This window comes from Dryobates pubescens, chromosome 1 (assembly GCF_014839835.1).
Source record: "Dryobates pubescens isolate bDryPub1 chromosome 1, bDryPub1.pri, whole genome shotgun sequence".
Lineage (NCBI taxonomy): Eukaryota > Metazoa > Chordata > Aves > Piciformes > Picidae > Dryobates > Dryobates pubescens.
In genome coordinates this window covers 31,505,835-31,524,599 of record NC_071612.1, presented here as the reverse complement: position 1 = coordinate 31,524,599, position 18,765 = coordinate 31,505,835, and the positions used below count along the sequence as shown (strand labels likewise).

General features: G+C 46.9%; 1 protein-coding gene across 1 annotated transcript in view; it reads right to left on the bottom strand.

Annotated features, from left to right (window-relative positions):
- CHIC2 (cysteine rich hydrophobic domain 2) overlaps positions 1–8,887 on the bottom strand; it is a 30,048-nt gene extending 21,161 nt beyond the window's left edge. Inside the window, exons 1-3 of the mRNA XM_054164019.1 lie at positions 8,688–8,887; positions 1,820–1,874; positions 1,519–1,674 (exon numbers count right to left, since the gene is read on the bottom strand). Coding sequence (XP_054019994.1) covers positions 1,519–1,674; positions 1,820–1,874; positions 8,688–8,806 — 330 coding nt within the window. The 5' untranslated portion in view covers positions 8,807–8,887. The remainder of the gene's footprint in view (positions 1–1,518; positions 1,675–1,819; positions 1,875–8,687) is intronic.
- Between the last annotated feature and the right edge of the window lie 9,878 nt (positions 8,888–18,765).

Below are 18,765 nucleotides of genomic sequence, written 5' to 3'. Positions count from 1 at the left end.
GACAGCTCAGAGATAGAAAACTTAGGCTTTGGTATAATTCATACTGGTGCCAACGTTTGGGTTTTGTTCTTCACAGACTCCAATGTCACCAGAAGGCTTTTCTGCCTTATTCTTCATATAATTAAAACTAGCCTTAAATAATCTCTCAAAGGGACTAAGCATTAAGAGCTTCACACAAAGTTCACAGAATCACAGAATTGTCAGGGTTGGAAGGGACCTCAATGATCATCCATTTCCAACCCCCCTGCCACGGGCAGGGACACCTCACACTACAGCAGGTTGCCCAGAGCCACATCCAGCCTGGCCTTAAAAACTTAGTTAGATGATACCAAAGAGTGAAGAGTTTTTCTTGTGAGCAATGTCCATCCTAGAAATGCCTTTTTTTTTTTTTTCAGAATTCCTTGATTTACTGACTCTGTGAAATGAGGCTTTTGCTCAAGAAACTCAGTGATGTTCATCAGTGTACTGAACTGCACACAATTTGTAGCATTAAGAGGCTGTCCATAAAACAGAACATACAGAAGCCTTGCCATGAAGTGGAAAAAAGAACAGAACAGTGAGGAGAGGCTGGGAAGGCACAGAAACTCCTTGCAGAACAGTAAAACAGGACTAAGCCAAGGACAAATTTTATGCACATGACAACAGAAGCAACAGGAAGGTTCACTCTACCGTTCCCATCCCAGTAAAGCACTACATGGATTTGCTCTGCTGCAATGAACCTGCTAATGGACTTTCATTATGTTTATCCTAATGCTGGCAAAAATGCTCCCAAATTTATTCCAAGTTTGCTTGAAAAACTCATAACTGTAATAAAAATAATTAAAAAATACATCATATGCAGATGCCTCTCTTCTTTTTCCTTTTTACTCCTCTGCCCCAGCTTGCACCCACTGCCTCTTCTCCTAACATTGGACATCCCTGAGCTGAGCCTGGCTCTGTCCTCCCCACACTGCCCTGCACATCTTTATCACCAGCAATGAGGGCAGCCCTGAGGCTGCCTCAGGCTCCTCTGCTCCAACCTAGCTCCCTCAGCCTGTCCTCAGCATGAAGATGTTCCACTGCCTGCAGCATCTTTGTGGCTCTGTGCTGGACTCTTTCAAGCAGTTTCCTGAGGTCTTTCTTGACCTCAGGGGCCCAGAACTGGTCACAATATTCCAGATATGACCTCAGCAGGGCAGAGTAGAGGGGGAGGAACACCACCCTTCTAACCCACCCCAGGATGCCACTGGCCTTCTTTCTTCAATAATATTAAAGTGCTGTACAGCAGTTGGCTCTAACAGACACATTCAGCCACACTACCACTCACTGAGCTGCAAGCTCCAAGAACTGATTGGTGTCTGTTTTAAGTTTAGTATAGAATCATAGAATCAATAAGGTTGGAAAAGATCCCAGAAGTACAACAGACAGCTGACACCAGAGCATATGAAACCAAACTGATTTAAGTAGGTCCTAGCACACACAAACCACAGAATGAGAACAAACCCAGAGCAATTCTAACTATCAAAGAATTCAACTTACTCTTTTACTGAGGCAGATAACTGGCCACATACTACAACCTAAAGTGCAGCAGCAGCAAAGGCATCCACATAGTAGCCATCGTACATTAACTGGAAGGTTCTTCTTAAGACAGCTGTTAACTCTGCTGATGCTGGCTTTGAATTCTTCAGGTGCAACCTACAAGGGGAGAAAAAAAAATTACAATATGTATTACAAATCCAGTACCACAGCAGAGATTACTGTTCTTACAATGCTCTAGACATACAACTCATTTATGTAATATGTTGACTCTACTTCCAAGCTGCCAGCCACAGATACTGACCTTTCCAGTTAAAGATGAAGGAAATTCTGCTTCAAATTTGTTGCTTAGCCCAAACCTGCAAAAACCAAAATGAAGATCTTACCAGAATTATAAATAATCCAAATGCATGCAAACCTCTCAATCTTCTCATGGTTCATATAACAACAGCATCATCAATTGCAGCAATGTGCAGCAGACACCCTGGAGGGAAGGGAGGCCATCCAGAGGGACCTGGACAGGCTGCAGAGGTGAGCCCATGACAACCTCATGAGGTTCAACAAGACCAAGGGCAAGGTCCTGAAGCTGGGTCAGGGCAAACCCAAGAACAATATAGGCTGGGCAGGGACTGGCTGGAGAGCAGCCCTGAAGAAAAGGACCTGGCGGTGCTGGTGGATGAGAAGCTCAACAGGAGCCAGCAGTGAGCACTTGCACCACAGAAAGCCAAGCAGAACCTGGGCTGCAGCAAGAGAAGTGTGGCCAGCAGGGCCAGGGAGAGGATTTTCCCCCTCTGTTCCACTCTCCTGAGACCACACCTGGAGCACTGTGTCCAGTTCTGGAGCCTCTGTTCCAGGAAGGATCTGGAGGTTCTGGAAGGTGTCCAGAGAAGGGCCACGAGGATGAGCAGAGGGCTGGAGCTGCTCTGCTATGAGGACAGACTGAGGGAGTTGGGGCTGTTCAGGCTGGAGAAGAGAAGGCTCCCAGGAGACCTAATTGTGGCCTTCCAGCATCTGAGGGGGCTCCATGAAAGCTGGGGAGGGACTTTTGAGGGTGTCAGGGAGTGATAGGACTTGGGGGGATAGAGCAAAACTAGAAGTGGGGAGATTCAGCTTGGATGTCAGGAAGAAGTTTTTCCCCATGAGGGTTGTGAGACTGGCACAGGTTGCCCAGGGAGGTGGTGGAAGCCTCATGCCTGGAAGTTTTTGCAGCCAGGCTGGATGTGGCTGTGAGCATCCTGCTGTAGTGTGAGGTATCCCTGCCCATGGCAGGGAGGTTGGGACTGGATGGCCCTTGAGGTCCCTTCCAACCCTGACAATTCTATGATTGCAAGGCTGAGGTAAGCTACCTGGCATTGTTTATTACACCTAGCACATTTGTTTATTATACCTAGCACATTTGAGTATTTGTAATCAGAACAGTAGCTCTGCAACTCCTACAAATCCTTCAGGAGTGGTAAAGTAACAAATGAAAACTGTCAGGCAGAGAAACACATGGCAAGTTTACCACTTCAAAACAGCCCAAAGAAAACTCACACCCTTTGCAATCACACCCTACCACTGAAGATCCTGTTAATTCCTCCACAACAGGAGGACCATCCACCCTTTCCCCAAAGTCCTGAGTGAAACCAAGTGCTGGGGCAAGTTATGTAAGTGGCACAAAGAAGTGTCCTGCCCTATCAGTTAAGCTACTTAAAATTGCCAGTAGGTTGAAGTGGAAACTAAAGCCAAGCTTGGAAAAGGGACTTCAAGCTCAAGATACACAGCTACATCAGAAGTCCCAGAACTAAAAGGTACCATCATTTTACTACATAATTAATTCATCAAATCAGAGAGATGCCTAGAGAGATGTCTCTTCAAAGAATAATCTTCATGTACTTGATGTCTCAACAGCCAGAAAAGAATAATGGAATTAAATATAAATCCGAGCAATAAGGGAATGGCCAATTACAAGGATGATTTAGGTCAAAGCAGCTCCTGTTGCAAGAGCTCCAACAAAGCTGTTCCCTTAACCAAGAGAGAAGACAGGATTTCAGCTGTCCCTCTGCCCAGCATACCAAGGAAGCCCCTCACTCAGAGGCAGGAGCAGGTAACTTAAAAGGCACAAGGAAGTCTCCCTGCTTTCAGTTAAGTGACAAAAATCTATCACTGCAGGAAAAGGCCTGGTCAGTCTGCTGGGAAAACAGAAACAAGGCTATTTTCGTGAATGCATGGTCCAGAAGTATTCATATGTTGACAGTTTTGTCAAAACCAGGCAAATATTCACAGAGACTGCAAAGGCCATGCCAGGCAAAGCAACCCTACTGGAAAAGTTGTAAAGGCATTTGAATTTACAAGGCAGAGGGAGATACAGAAGCTTCTGACCAATACAGTTACAATTTGGTGAAGTTAGAAGTAAATGAGAATTAGAATTCACCAGGCTGGAAAATACCTGTGAGATCATCAAGTCCAACCTATCACCCAACATCTAATCAACTAAACCATGGCACCAAGTGCCTCATCCAGGCTCTTCTTAAACACTTCCAGTGATGGTGACTCCACCACCTCCCTGGGCTGCACATTCCAATGGGCAATCACTCTCTCTGTGTAGAATTTCTTCCTAACATCCAGCCTGAACCTCCCCTGGCATAGCTTGAGACTGTCACATGCAAGGTATATGACAATGTCCAATACATGGTGGAGCAGCAAAACTAAAACATCAAAGCTAACTCAACCAGCTCCCAATATTGTTCTGAGCTTTCCATTTTACAGCTTTGTCACCATCCACACGTAGTAAAAAAAAAGAAACAAAACCAAAGGGTGACTCCCTGCATTAAAAGCTTTGGTTAAGCACTTGTGTGACCTCAGTATTATTACCCTCAACTGAAACCCACAATCTGGAAATTCAGGTGGAATTTCTGTGGAAACTCCACAGAACACTACTACACATTCACTATAAAGATGTAACAGCTCTTACAAAGAAAGCAGCAAAAAGCATCTTACAAATCAAACAATGGAAATCAATACTTTGGAGATGCATTTCCTCAAGCTGTCCTCACACAATACAGCACTACATTTCTTGTGCTCCATCTCTGCTTGCTCTATGCTTTTCCTGTTCTACATCCCTGTCTTCAACAGATCCACATCCACCTCATGCATGAGTACCTTCTCGCTTCAGAGAGAGGATTCTGCCCTTTTATTTTGCTTTGCTGAGACCCCACCATGACTACTGCATCCAGTTCTGGTGTCCCCAGCATAAAGAAGACACAACAAGCCCAGGGGAGAGCCACAAAGATTATCCAGCACAAAGATTATAGCAGCACTTCTGCCATGAGGACAGGCTGAGGGAGCTGGGGTTATTCAGCCTAGAGAAGACTCCAGGGAACTTTAGAGCTACCTTCCAATACTTGAAGAGATCCTAGAGGAAGGCTGCAGAGGGACTTTTCCTAAGAGTATCTAGCAACAGGACAAGGGGGAATGGTTTAAAGCTGGGGGAAAAGAGGGTTAGAGTGGATCTTCTTCAGTATGAGGGTGGTGAGACTCTGGAATAGGCTGCCCAGGGAGGTGGTTGATGCCTCTTCTCTGGAGGTGTTCAAGGCCAGGTTGAATGAGGCCTTGAGCAGCTGAGTCTAGTTGAGAGGTGTCCCTTCCCCTGGTGGGGAGGTTGGAGTAGATGATCTCTGAGGCACCTTCCAACCTAAGCCTTTCTGGAACCTGAAAAAGTGTTTCTTAAACATGACTCTGCTTGTAAGGTTCAGCTGAGTTCCTCCCTTTGTGTACAGTGGAGAAGGAAATGGTGAAAGGTAGAAACCTCAAAGCACAGAAGTGTACAGTATAGGACATGGCCAACCTGCAACCTTTCCTCAACTTGCAGCTCACATCTTCATCTTCCTAACACATAAAACTGCCACACACTACCCTCTTGCAATTTGTCCTCTCTTCTGGGGGCACTAAACCATTTTTTCATTGCTCTCAACAATACTCTTTAGTTGCACAGGTTCACAACCCTTACAAAACCAATATATATGCCACAAATCTTAACATTCTCCATCCATAACTCTCACCTAGCCCTGCTTGTCCTTATGTCCTCAATACAGAGTGAGGCTCAAAAAAATATATAAGCAGACTAAGTTTAATAGAAAAAAATATTTACTTTAGAGCAGATGTCTTTTGTGAGGGTTTTTCCCCCCTCTTGCATCAACACACAATGGACTAAGATGACTAACAGCACAGAAAGGCATTCACTAGCACATCACAACAGCTCTCCTTCATTCTGGCACTGAGAAGGGTTAATAAATCCAATATGGCTGGCTAATAGAGTCTCAGCTATATAAGGCACTTATGTCTCAAAGGGTTGAGGAAGAGGAAAGCAGAAGTAAGCAATCACTGAAGTCAGCCACCAATCACAAATACTCTCTGTGGCTTCAAACTCATCAGGTACCTCTCTTTCTAGCCTAATATGACTTGAGAATAAGAAATACCTCGAACTTTCAATTCAGCTGTAAGCAAAGTTCTGTTATTTTCTCAGCTTTCAAGCTTCTTGATGTCAGAAGAGATAACCTCCAGTTATAAGAAACTAGGTCAAATATTATTGCCCAACTACAGAGCTAGCTAAACTCTGCTGGCATGAATAGTTTAGCTGGAAAATTAAAAAACAAAAAAAGAAGTTTTACAGTTGTGTGTAGCATGCTCCCAACAGTGAGTTGTTTAAGAAGAAAACTCTTCTTGCTAAACAAAAGCCCCACAGCCTGGAAAGGTAAAGGCCTTTGTATGTTTTATTTGGATAAGGTTTACCTGCTTTCCTTTGATTGCTTTTAACTGCTCATCTCTGAAAGGACTCTCACACACCTCCATTGTCTGTTGGATGAAATCAAGTAATACCCAAACAGCTTTCTGACATTGATCTGTAGTCATGGAAATGACATATTTCCAACTCAACATGACGACTTCTATGCAAGATCAGAAAGGATATGACAATAGAGGATGAAAAGAGAGCTTCTGTTTAAATACACACACGGCAGGAGCAGTCAGCAACTCTTTAAACTGCAAAGCCAGAGACAGATCAATCCAGTGTTTGCTTAACTGCTGATAAATTTAGTCAGACCTTCAAAACCCATCCCTGCTTTTATACCAGGCAAGAGCAATTCATTCTATCCACAGGATTTGACCTATTCCTTAAATCCACCAAGTGAATGTTCTGACAGTGATCTAACTTTTAATAATAACCTTCTTGATTATTGGCAAAAAATGATCCAGGCTGTACAAAGGTAAAAGTGGCTGATGCTGCTTAGTGAAATTTCCACACCTGGCTTGATGAAGAAAGTAGATGACCATTGTAGAACTGTTAGGGTTGGAAGGGACCTCAAGGATCAGCCAGTTCCAACCCTCCTGCCATGGGCACAGGGACATCTCACACTACAGCAGGTTGCCCAGAGCCACATCCAGCCTGGCCTTCAAAACCTCCAGGGATGAGGCTGCCACCACCTCCCTGGGCAACCAGTTCCAGTGCCTCACCACCCTCATGGGGAAGAGCTTCTTCCTAACATCTAATCTGAATCTACCCATTTCTATTTTTTTCTCCATTCCCCCTGGTCCTATCATTCCCTGACACCCTCAAAAGTCCCTCCCCAGCTTTCTTGTAGCCCCCTTAAGGCCTACCATCAACTGCCTTACTTTGGAGGTATGTGCTCACTGCTCATTGCTCATCTAAAACCTTAAAAGTAATAATGAGCTAGTGGCCATTAATGAACAATTAATGAGGCAATCATTCTTCAACCACAACGCCCTTACCAGTCATAGGTATGCTAGGAAAGCTTCCTCGCCACTCCACTAACGGGCCCCGCTCTCATCTCACACAACTGGCCTTCCAGTATTGGGGAAGAAACCAGTGTTTGCCTCTATTTCAGTTCTTTACACTTTTGTATTGGCTAAGATGAAAGTTATCTAATTGTAGGTTTGTTCCATTTACCAGACACAGGCTAAGGCTACCAGCCATGGGATGGGACCAACTTTCCTTTACAATTAACAGAGTCATATGCTGAAGACTTCAGTTACGTGCTTCCATTCCCTTACAGGGCCTCCTCAGCCTCCTGCCCATCCACATCCTTCCAAGCCAGTCTATCATGTTCTACATCCTGTTTTTAACCAGACAGCAAACTGCACTGCCTGCCTGTGTTACTTCATGTCGGCCAAACAGTAAGTCAGTAACATACCAAAGTGCTACAAAGCTACTCTAAATTTAACCCTGGATTTCTGGACAAGTCAGTATCTGAAAAGAGTGGAGTTCATGAGACCCAGAGCAGCTGACCACAATACCCTCAACTTCTATTCTTCTACTGCAAGCCTAGTTCTTCTAGGCCTAATGAGTACTAATAATCAATTTGCACAACTGCATTTTGTCTCCAGGTTGAGAGAAAACTCTGAAACTTTACATCAAAACTGACAACCACACTTCAGTAGAGTGAGCCTGACAGAACTGACTGAGGGAAAGACACCCTCATCTGTTAAGTTGCTGAGAAGTACTGCACTAACTTATGGTCTCTTGCTGCTAGATTGTCAGAGATACCAAACAAAACTCACTGTCACTCCCAGACTAAACACGACGAAACACAACGTATCAACCACACCTTAACATGATTTTACATGTACCTATGTGACTCACAAACAACTTTGCTTTCCTAAAGTTTGCAGAACTGTATTAGCAGCCACACGTGAAATGGGAGTGGGAAACATACATAAACAATCCTAAGCAATGGTCCAGCCGGTCATGTGCCGGCATATACCTGTTATACACAGGAACACAAACACGGGGCACCTTACTTCCTGACAGCTCATCACTTCGGACAAATACTTCACATTCTTCAGCCAGTCACAGCCCAAGACAGTTCTCTTTCCCCAGCGCTTCGTTAGAGGTTTACATCCGCTCACAAATCCCAGGCTGCCCGGCGGAGCCCAGGAGAGCCCTCTCGCAGTCCCACGGACGTCGGGGGAAGGGAGGAAGGTATGCACGATCGGCCTGGTGCTCCTTCCGCCCACCTCCCCGACTTGCCCCAACTTGTAAGAGCCGACTTGGCGCCACCGGCCGCAGCCGCCCCCAGGCCCGGCACGCAGCCGCCCCCGGCACGCAGCCGCCCCCGTCCCGCCGCCCAGGCCTCCACCGCCCGCCCCAGCCACGCAGGCCCCAGCGCGGCCCTTACACGGTGACATGGCCGGAGCCGCGAACCACCACCGGGTCGGGGGAGTACTTCAGGAGCTGCTCCTCCAGCGCTCGCTCTTCGTCCTCTTCTTCCTCGTAAATCTCGTCAAAGTCCGCCATGGCCGGGCCCGGGCGTCCGCTGAGAGAAAGGAGCCGGGGCGACGCGACGGGGCCGGCCGCGGAGGACGGCGGGGAGAGACGGGGGGGGCGGTGCGGGGAGGTGGGGCGGCAGGGACGCCCCGGCGCTGGGGCTGCCGGCAGCGGAGTCGCAGCGAAGCGGCGGCAGCAACGGCAGCTGAGGCGGCGGCGGCTCCGGCTGAGGAAGCGCCCGTCCGTCACCCTCCGCGAGGGGAGGGCGGAGGGGCGGGGCAGGAACAACAACAACAACATCCGGCCGCGCGGCCCGCCACGCCCCCGCCACGCCCACCCGCCGCGCGGGGCGTGGGGCGAGAAGCGGGAGGCGGGAGCGGCGCGCGGGGCTGGCTTCAGGGTTGCGGCTCGCAGCCACCTTCGACCGACCGTGCTTCGGCTGAGGCGGGGGGTGGTTAGCGAGGGGGCTACGCTCCCCCCTCGCGTTAGCCACTGCTTGGGCATCCAGAGAAGGGCAGCGAAGCTGGGGAGGGGTCTGGAGAACAGGGCTTGTGAGAAGCAGCTCAGGCAATAGAATACAGAATTAACCAGGTTGGAAAAGACCTCAGGGATCATCTAGGCCAACCCATCACCCAACACCATCTGATCAACTAAACCGTGGCGCCAAGTGCCTCATCCAGGCTCTTCTTAAACACCCCCAGGGATGGTGACTCCACCACCTCCCTGGGCAGCACATTCCAATGGCCAATCTGTCTTGCCGGGAAGAACTTGCTTCCTAACATCCAGCCTGAACCTGCCCTGGCAGCTGGGGTTGTTTAGCCTGGAGAAGAGGAGGCTGAGTGGAGACCTTCTGCCTCTCTCCTACTCCCTGAAACGAAGGTGATCAGCAGGCTGGAGCACCTCTCCCACAAAAACAGGCTGAAAGAATTGGGACTGTTCAGCCTGGAGAAGAGAAGGTTCCAGGGAGACCTTATAGCTGTATTTCACTATCTGAAAGGGGACCTACAGGAACGCTAGGGAAGGACTGGTGGGAAAGGCTTGAAGGCATAGGACTAAAGGCAACAGTTTTAAGCTGGAGCAAGGTAGATTTTAGGTTCTCAAGCCCTGGAACAGGCTCCCCAGGGAGGTGGTTGAATCCTCCTCTCTGGAGGTGTTTAAAAAGTGCTGCAGAGCTGTGCTGAGGGACATGGCTTAGCACCAGACTTGGCAGAGTTAGGAGGATGGGTGGGACTCAATGATCTTAGAGGTCTTTTCCAAACAAAATGATTCTATGATTGTATCCATGAAAACAGCCAAGGAGGGAGCCTGCCATTAGCTGAAGGGTTGCCTGTTGGACCCTCTGGCTTAGCTCAGGGAGCTGTGAGAGAAGTAGCCCCTGACCAAGGCAGGTGAAGGCTGATGATGCCAAATGGCCACCAGTCCCTCAGTGCTGTCAGTGCCTGGGTCTGTCATCCTTCCAGTAGCTGTTCAGTCCTCCATGAGAAGCACCACACACAGCCTGTTGTTTTCATGGACTGCAGAGCAAATAAACTGAGGAGGAACAGCCCCTTTCAGGACTATGCATATGAAAGCTAACCAGGATACCCTAAAAAATGAACAGGACACATCTTCTCTTTCTTCTGCAGTGTTGGTATTTGTCATAACCAAAACCTAAAGCAAAGGCTGGGAAATGCCAGTGTAAGCATAATGGCCTTAGCTCCAGATAGGCCACTGGCTGTTGTGACAACAGGACAAGGCAGTACTGGCATGAGATTTAGCAGCAGCTGAGTGACATCTTTAAAAGGCAGAGTAGATCTTTATTGAACAGACTGGACTGGTGGATCATGCACTTGCAGCAGTACAGATGGTGTCAGTTACGGGGTTCAGCCCCAAACAGACAAGAAACTGGAGCTGAATCTGGTTTTTGTGAGTATGAAGAGAATTCTACAGTCCCCTTTTATTTCCTAGTGCTTTACTCCATCTATTTTAATTACAGTGGCCCCTTTGGCCTATTAAATATTTTTTCTTCTGAAACCTGCAGTTTTTCCTCTGTCTTGCTCCAGTATATACAACTACCTGAAGGGAGATTGTAGCCAAGTAGGGGTTGGTCTCTTCTCCCAGGCAAGCAGCACCAGAACAAGAGGACACAGTCTCAAGCTGCACCAGGGGAGGTTTTGGCTGGATGTTAGGAAGAACTTCTTCACAGAGAGAGAGACTGGCCCTTGGAATGTGCTGCCCAGGGAGGTGGTGGAGTCACCATCACTGGAAGTGTTTAAGAAGAGATTGGATGAGGCCCTTGGTGCCATGGTTTAGTTGATTAGATGGTGTTGGGTGACAGGTTGGACTTGATCTTGAAGGTCTTTTCCAACCTGGTCTGGTCTATTCTATTCTATTCACAACAATCAGCTTATTTTCTGAAGGGCTCCATTGCCACTTAATTACCATCACTTAGAAAGATCCTCATGGTGCATTTCTTAGCAATAAAACCATGTGCAAAGCTGTGATGGTGCTTAGTGCCCCATGGAAAGCACTGTGGTTGTAAGACAGGCCATGAGACTGTCTTTGCTGTAAAGGAAAAAAGCATCAGCTTTTGCTGTCATACTGGAAAAGTGTGAGAGTGTTTCTGTATTTAATTTATCAACAGAATTCTGCAGAAAAAAACACAGAATTCCCCTGAGCAATAATTTGGTGCTGGAGCCAGGGCAGAGGAGAGCAAGGAAGCTGGGAAGGGCCTGGAGAATAAATCTGATGAAGAGCAACTGAAGGAGCTGGGGATGGTTAGTGTGAAACAGAGGAGGCGGAGGGGAGACCTCATTGCTGTCTACAGCTACCTGAAAGAAGGTTGTGGAGAGGCTGCTGCTGGTCTCTTCTCACAGGTAATTAGTGACAGAACAAGAGGGAATGGCCTCAAGCTGTAACTGGATAAGTTTAGACTGAACACTAGATAACATTTTTTGGAATGTGCTGCCCAGGGAGGTGGTGGAGTGGATGTGATTCAAGGTGGTTTGGATGTGGTGCTTGGGGCTATGATTTAGGGGTGAGCCTTGTAGAGTAGGGTTAATAGTTGGACTTGATGATCCTGAGGGTCTTTTCCAACATGCATATTTCTGTGATTCTGTGGTGGGTTTTTTTAACCTAATCCCTGTGCTTGTGTATGTGTCTCACACATAGAAATTTGATTTAGCAGGGCTGATGACTCATTGCTTTTATCCAATGGGCCCAACATTAATAAAATGCACCAAATGTAATGCTGGCAAAATCAAGAGGAAACCCACTGGTTTCAGTGAAGCTCTGCCTCCTCATGCTGGTTTGCTCTGCAGATGAGCTTGGTGATCTGTTTCCCAGGGCAGCCATATGTTCTCAATTTAAGAAGGACATTGAGACACTTGAACATGTCCAGAGATGGGCAATGAGGCTGGGGAGGGGTCTGGAGCACAGACCTGTGAGGAGAGGCTGAGGGAGCTGGGGCTGCTTAGCCTGGAGAAGAGGCTCAGGGCAGACCTTCTTGCTCTCTGCAACTCCCTGAAGGGAGGTTGTAGCCAGGTGGGGGTTGGTCTCTTCTCCCAGGAAACCAGCGCCAGAGCAAGAGGACACAGCCTCAAGCTGTGTCAGGGGAGGTTTAGGCAGGCGGTGAGGAGAAAGTTCTTGACAGAAAGAGTTGTTGGCTCTTGGAATGTACTGCTCAGGGAGGTGGTGGAGTCACCATCCCTGGAGGTGTTTGAGAGGGGATTGGATGTGGCACTTGAAGGCATGGTTTATTTAGTCACAAGGTGTTGGGTGACAGGTTGGACTTGATGATCTCTGAGGTCTTTTCCAACCTTATTGACTCCATGATTCTATGATTCAGAGATGATGCTGTGCAGCACCATGCTGGACGTGTTGGAAATGATGCTGAAGGAGCGGGCTTACCTACATCCCACCTGCTCCCTTGTAGCAGTGCTGCAGCTATCCTGTTTGAGATCCTTGAGCTGTGGGGTTGAGGTAAGGAGAAAGTCAGTCCCAGAATCCTTGATGTCTAGTTCATTGCACTAGATGTACTCTATTTGCCTAAGAAACACCTGCTCCATGGTCTGCCATTTCCAGCTGTTCAGCAAGTGGTGGCTTTTACCAGCTGATGAGCTGTGGCAGATGTGGAAGGAACTGCTGAGTTCCCAGGCTGAGGCACCCATGATTCAGCATGGTGTTCTGTAGCACCTGCTGTGCTCTAAGCCCTGTAACTGACTGCAGTGGTGTCTGCAAGGTACTTCAGCACTTCTGGGGCAGGCACTAAAACCAAAGTGCACGCAGCCAGCAGCTACCCATGAAAAGTTCAGTTTAACATTTACATCACCTTAAGATTGTTGTGTGTCTCTCTCATTGCTGCCGATGCCTCCATGGTTTCAGCAGTACTGGACCACTCTTAGAGGCAGTAAGTAAACTTCCCATTTTGTGCAGCTGGTGTCTTGCCACATCCTGAAGGTCTTACCACAAGATTCTCCTCTATTCTTCCTCTGTTATTGGAGCAGGCTGCCCAGAGAGGTTGTGGAGTCTCCTCCTCTGGAGACATTCAAAACCCACCTGGATGTGTTCCTCTATGACCAGCTCTAGGTGATCCTGCTCTGGTGGAGGGGTTGGACTGGATGATCTTCTGAGGTCCCTTCCAACCCCTAATGTTCTGTGATTCTGTGATTTCAAGGAGTATCACATGAGTGGTCACTCCTCCACCTCTGTCACCTCATTGTCATGGAACCCCCACCAGCCATGCAGTCCTGAGTCTGTGCCTTCATATGATGGATTCATATCACAGCATTTGTTTGTGGCCGTTTTGGGGTGTACTCTGAGCTGAAATGGTACAACACCTTCCTTGCTTACAGTGTATTGTCCTTTCTCTGGGAACACTGACAGTAACACCAGGTTCACATTGATTGTATCTTTAAGCCACTTACTGTCTTTATATCTAAATAAAAGAGGGTAAGCTTCAAGTTCAGCCTTCAGAGCACTGTGCTGCTGTTCCAGGCAGGAGTGCCCACCCCAGGCAAGGTGCTTACAGTACCTAGCAGCTCAGGTACTCTGAGCAAAGTGCTCTGTCAGGATTGCCTACTGTCATCTAAAGGGGACTTTAAATCATTGTCACACTACTGTTTCTGTAGCTCTTTATTCCCCTTCCCTCTCTTTCTATTGCTGCCTGCTTTGTTTTCTTTATCATTTGCCTCTCTCCTTTTTCTGTGCATTTCTTTCCCAGTTCCCCCTCTGCTTCACTCTAACATCTTCATTGTAACCTGCCTCATTCCTCCCACAATCTTTGACTTGTTTCTCCTTGTCTTTTCCTTTGTTAATTAGTACATTGTTGGACTTCTGAAGGAAACTGTTTCACACAACAGGGCATCAAAGCACAAGCAGCAGGTGCAGGAGTAACCTTGCTCTTTGAACTCCTACTGCCACTCGGCAGCGAAGCAGAGCTGACAGGAACACCTTCTCTCTTTCCCTGATTAATTAAGAGAAGAGAGGTAGCAAGAAGGAAAAGAAGAGTGAGTGGTGATAGCAAGGGAAGAGAAAATATCAGTAGTAACCTGTAACATACCTTCCTTGACACCACAGAAGGCGTTTAACAAAGCTACACAACCATAGCAAACTTCTAAGGGCATTCACATCATGTGCTTTGGTTTTTCTGCATCAAAACCTCCTCCCACATCAGTCCCTGAGCCTCTCATCTCTGGGTTGGCTCCTCTGTCCTACTTAGATGTCCCAAACCTGGCTAAAGTGCTTGTGATAATGTAAACATCCCTGCTAACCTCATAGATCACCATCACAAAGTTGAAACAAAGCCTAAAAGTCACATTTTGGTTACAGTGGAAAGGGAAAGTCAGGGATGGGTAGGTAGCTACAAACAGTGCAGGAGAAATCACTGCTAGAGCCACAGGACTGCATTTTTTTTCCCTCTGACCACTGCAGTTGCAGTGTTCCTTGATGACTAACACACTGTTTTGCAAAAATCTCTGTGAAAGTGGAGGTAAACTGGGCCAAGGTTTTCCGTGTGGAAAAGCAAAGGGAAGTCTTTACCCCAAACCATTACAGTAAGTCAGAGTTGTGTGGTTGACTTTCTGATGCAGAATTGAATGAACTCTTAGAGTAAAAACTTCTACTGAATAGCTCCAGTTCACTTGAATTTTTATTAACCTTTTTTAATTCCTGTCAAACAATATATTTGGCTTTCTTTTGGGTCCAGCTTCCTACATTGCATTGATATGAGGTTAATGAGGAGAGTACAAAAGATACCTCTATATAGGAAGTAGAATTTCTGTAACCTACTCTTTAAAAGTAATAAACAAAACACAGAAGGCATAAGTCTCATCTAAAGAGAAAAGCAGACACTTCCTCTTCAGAATTTCCTCAACATGTAACAAAATTCAGGATAGAGTCCTTGTAGTTTCAAGTCTGCTAAAGCTGAGGATGGGTGCAGCTGGATATCCCTGCTCTTTCAAGGACCACATGACAACACACTGCTGAAGGCAGAAACTCCTGATCCAAAAGGAATTTGTGATATGCTCAACTTAAAGATCTTCTTGAGTTCCTCATAACCTACAGGCAAGATAAACTCTTGGTTGTTTCTCCACATGACCTTAGGGTTGTTGTTTTTTTCTTTTCCTTGTGGGACTCACTGACATGACATTGACAGGTCAAGAGAGGGGATTCTGCCCCTTTACTCCGCTCTTGTGAGGCCCTACCTCAAATACTGTGTCCATTTCTGGTGTCCCCAGCAGAAGAAGGACACAGAGCTGGTGGAGTGAGTCCAGATGAGGCCACAAAGATGATCCAAAGGCTGCAACACCTCTGCTAATGAGGGTAGGCTGAGGGAGCTGGGGGTGATCAGCCTGGAAAATAGAAGATTCTGGGGGGACCTTAGAGCTGCCTTCCAATACCTGAAGGGACTCTACAGGGAAACTGCAGAGGGACTTTTCATCAGGGTGTTTAGAGACAGGACAAGGGGGAATGGTTTCAAGCTGAGGGACAGTAGATTTGGATTGGATCTTAGGAAGAAGTTTTTCAGTACAAGGGTGATGAGATTCTGAAATAAGCTGCCCAGGGAGGCTGTGTTGCCTCCTCCCTGGGGATGTTCAAGGCCAGGCTGGATGAGACCTTGAGCACCTAAGTCTAGTTGAGAGGCATCTCTGCCCATGGAGGGGAGGTTTGAGTAGACGATCTCTGAGGTCCCTTCCAACCTGAGCCATTTTATGATTCTATGACATAGAAAATAGATATGGTCGCTTCCCATTATTATTACTACAGAGGGCTGGAGCTGCTCTGCTATGAGGACAGACTGAGAGAGTTGGAATTGTTCAGTCTGGAGAAGAGAAGGTTCCCAGGAGACCTAATTGTGGCCTTTCAGTATCTGCAGAGGGCTACAAGAAAGCTGGGAAGGGACTTTTGAGGGTGTCAGGGAGTGACAGGACTGGGGAGAATGGAGCAATACTAGAAGTGGGTAGATTCAGCTTGGATGTTGGGAAGAAGTTGTTCCCCATGAGGGTGGTGAGAGACTGGCACAGGTTGCCCGGGGAGGTGGTGGAAGCCTCACCCCTGGAGGTGTTGAAGGCCAGGCTGGATGTGGCTGTGAGCAACCTGCTGTAGTGTGAGGAGCATTGGAACTGGCTGATCCTTGAGGTCCCTTCCAACCCTAACAATTCTATGATTCTACAGTAGAGTCCTGGCTGGTTTTGATTTCTTTTGGATTTTTTTTCCTATAATCACAGCAATTAAACAGAAACACCCCCCAAAAAAAGTCTCCATTTTTCATTTTATGGGACATGGGTGCAGCATTGAAACCACTCATTGATTTCAATGCTAAACAAAGTCATATAAACATACAAAGGAAAGAGCAAGCTCTTGGGGTTTAAGACATTCTTTAAATGACAAATGTACAATAGCAAACCTTTCTCGAGAGGGTCACAATATAGAACCACAGAATCAACAAGCTTGGAAAAGACCTCAGAGATCAAGTCCAACCTATTACCCAATATCTAACACCTCCTGACAACTAAACCATGGCTCCAAGTGCCACATCCAAGCCTTTTCTGAACGCATCCAGGGATGGGAATTCCACCGCCTCCCTGGGCAGCACATTCCAATGGCCAATTGCTCTTGCTGGGAAGAACTTTCTCCTCACCTCCTGCCTGAACCTCCCCTGCCACAGCTTGAGCCTGTGTTATCTTGTTCTGGTGTTGCTTGCCTGGGTGAAGAGATCAACCCTCACCTGGCTACAACCTCCCTTCAGGGAGTCGTAGAGAGCAAGAAGGTCTCCCCTGAGCCTCCTCTTCTCCAGGCTAAGCAACCCCAGCTCCCTCAGCCTCTCCTCACAGGGCTGTGCTCCAGACCCCTCCCCAGCTTTGTTGCCCTTCTCTGGACACATTCAAATGTCTCAATGTCCTTCTTAAACTGAGGAGCCCAGAACTGGACACAGTACTCAAGGTGTGGCCTAACCAGAGCTGAGTACAGGGCAGAATGACCTCCCTACTCCTGGCCACACTGTTCCTGATGCAGGCCAGGATGCCATTGGCCTTCTTGGCCACCTGGGCACACTGCTGGCTCATGTTCAGCTGCTAGCAACCAGTACCCCCAGGTCCCTTTCTACCTGGCTGCTCTCCAGCCACTCTGACCCCAGCCTGTAGCACTGCATGGGGTTGTTGAGGCCAAAGTGCAGCATTTGGAAGTATCTGTTGGAAGTGCTAAAAGCAAGTATCAAGGAATTCTGTGGACTGAATCTTCTGCTGTATCTGTTAGAGATACAGATGCTGTTAGCTGAATAAAGCTGTGGTCAACTTCTATGCTGCAAAACAAAACAAACCAGAAGAAATTAAAAAGCCGGTGACAAATGTGGGTCTCTTCTAGCTGCTGTTGGAGTGAACAATCCTACTCTCTTGTATGCCAGCAGAGATTCTGGTTTGATGGCTTTCCTTTTCCTTGTTTCTGTGGGTTTCTGTCCTGTGATGCTTCATCTCATCAGTTATATTTATTTTGAGGCCACTTGGCTTTTCTCTTGGTGGTGTTCTTAAAGACACACAGAGTGACTACTTGGCTACTGCAACTGCACTGCAAACCTCCAAAGTCATTTTTAGATGAAGGAAATGTTAAAATCAGATTTGCTGATTTGTTGTTCAGATAAAAGGCCTTCATGTAACATATTTGAGACAATTAGACAATGCCTCTCTCCGTTCCTGCTTGAGAATAGAAAATGCCAAAGTTTTTATCCTGCTTAGAAGCAAATACCCTCTGCTATGCCACCCACATGAACCCAATCTGTTGGAAAACTAGAACTATGTATTCCTTTAGGATTGAGAACATAATTCTTTGCCTGTCAGATTATTCTGACAAATTACTTTATAATTACTTCCTCATTAATTACTGTGACAAATGTTGATCTAAAGAGAACAAGGAAGGGATGGCTTTCATTTAAGATCATCAAAAATATGAACAACTGAGATTTTCCTCTGAGCAATTTAATCTTCACATATTTGGGCATTTTAACATAGAATCACAGAATTGTTAGGATTGGAAGGGACCTCAAGGATCAGCCAGTTCCAACCTCCCTGCCATGGGCAGGGACACCTCACACTACAGCAGGTTGCTCACAGCCACATCCAGCCTGGCCTTAAACACCTCCAGGGGTGAGGCTTCCACCACCTCCCTGGGCAACCTGTGCCAGTTTCTCACCACCCTCATGGGGTACAACTTCTTTCTGACATCCAGTCTTAATCTACCCATTTCTAGTTTTTTTCCTTTCCCCTCTAGTCCCTGACACTCCCTGACACCCTGACATGTTCATTCCTACTGTGTATAAGCAAAGAGGAATTTCCAGCCCGTCTCTCTCAGAGAGGACAATTTTACTTCCTTGTGAATCTTTAAAATAACATCTTTTCTGCTTCCAAGTACATACCTGTCTCTCTATGAGATGCATAGTCCCTAAAGCATGGGAAAAAAATAAATAAGTAGATGCTCTTGTTCTGAGAAGTTGTTTAAAATGTAACAAAAGAGATTAC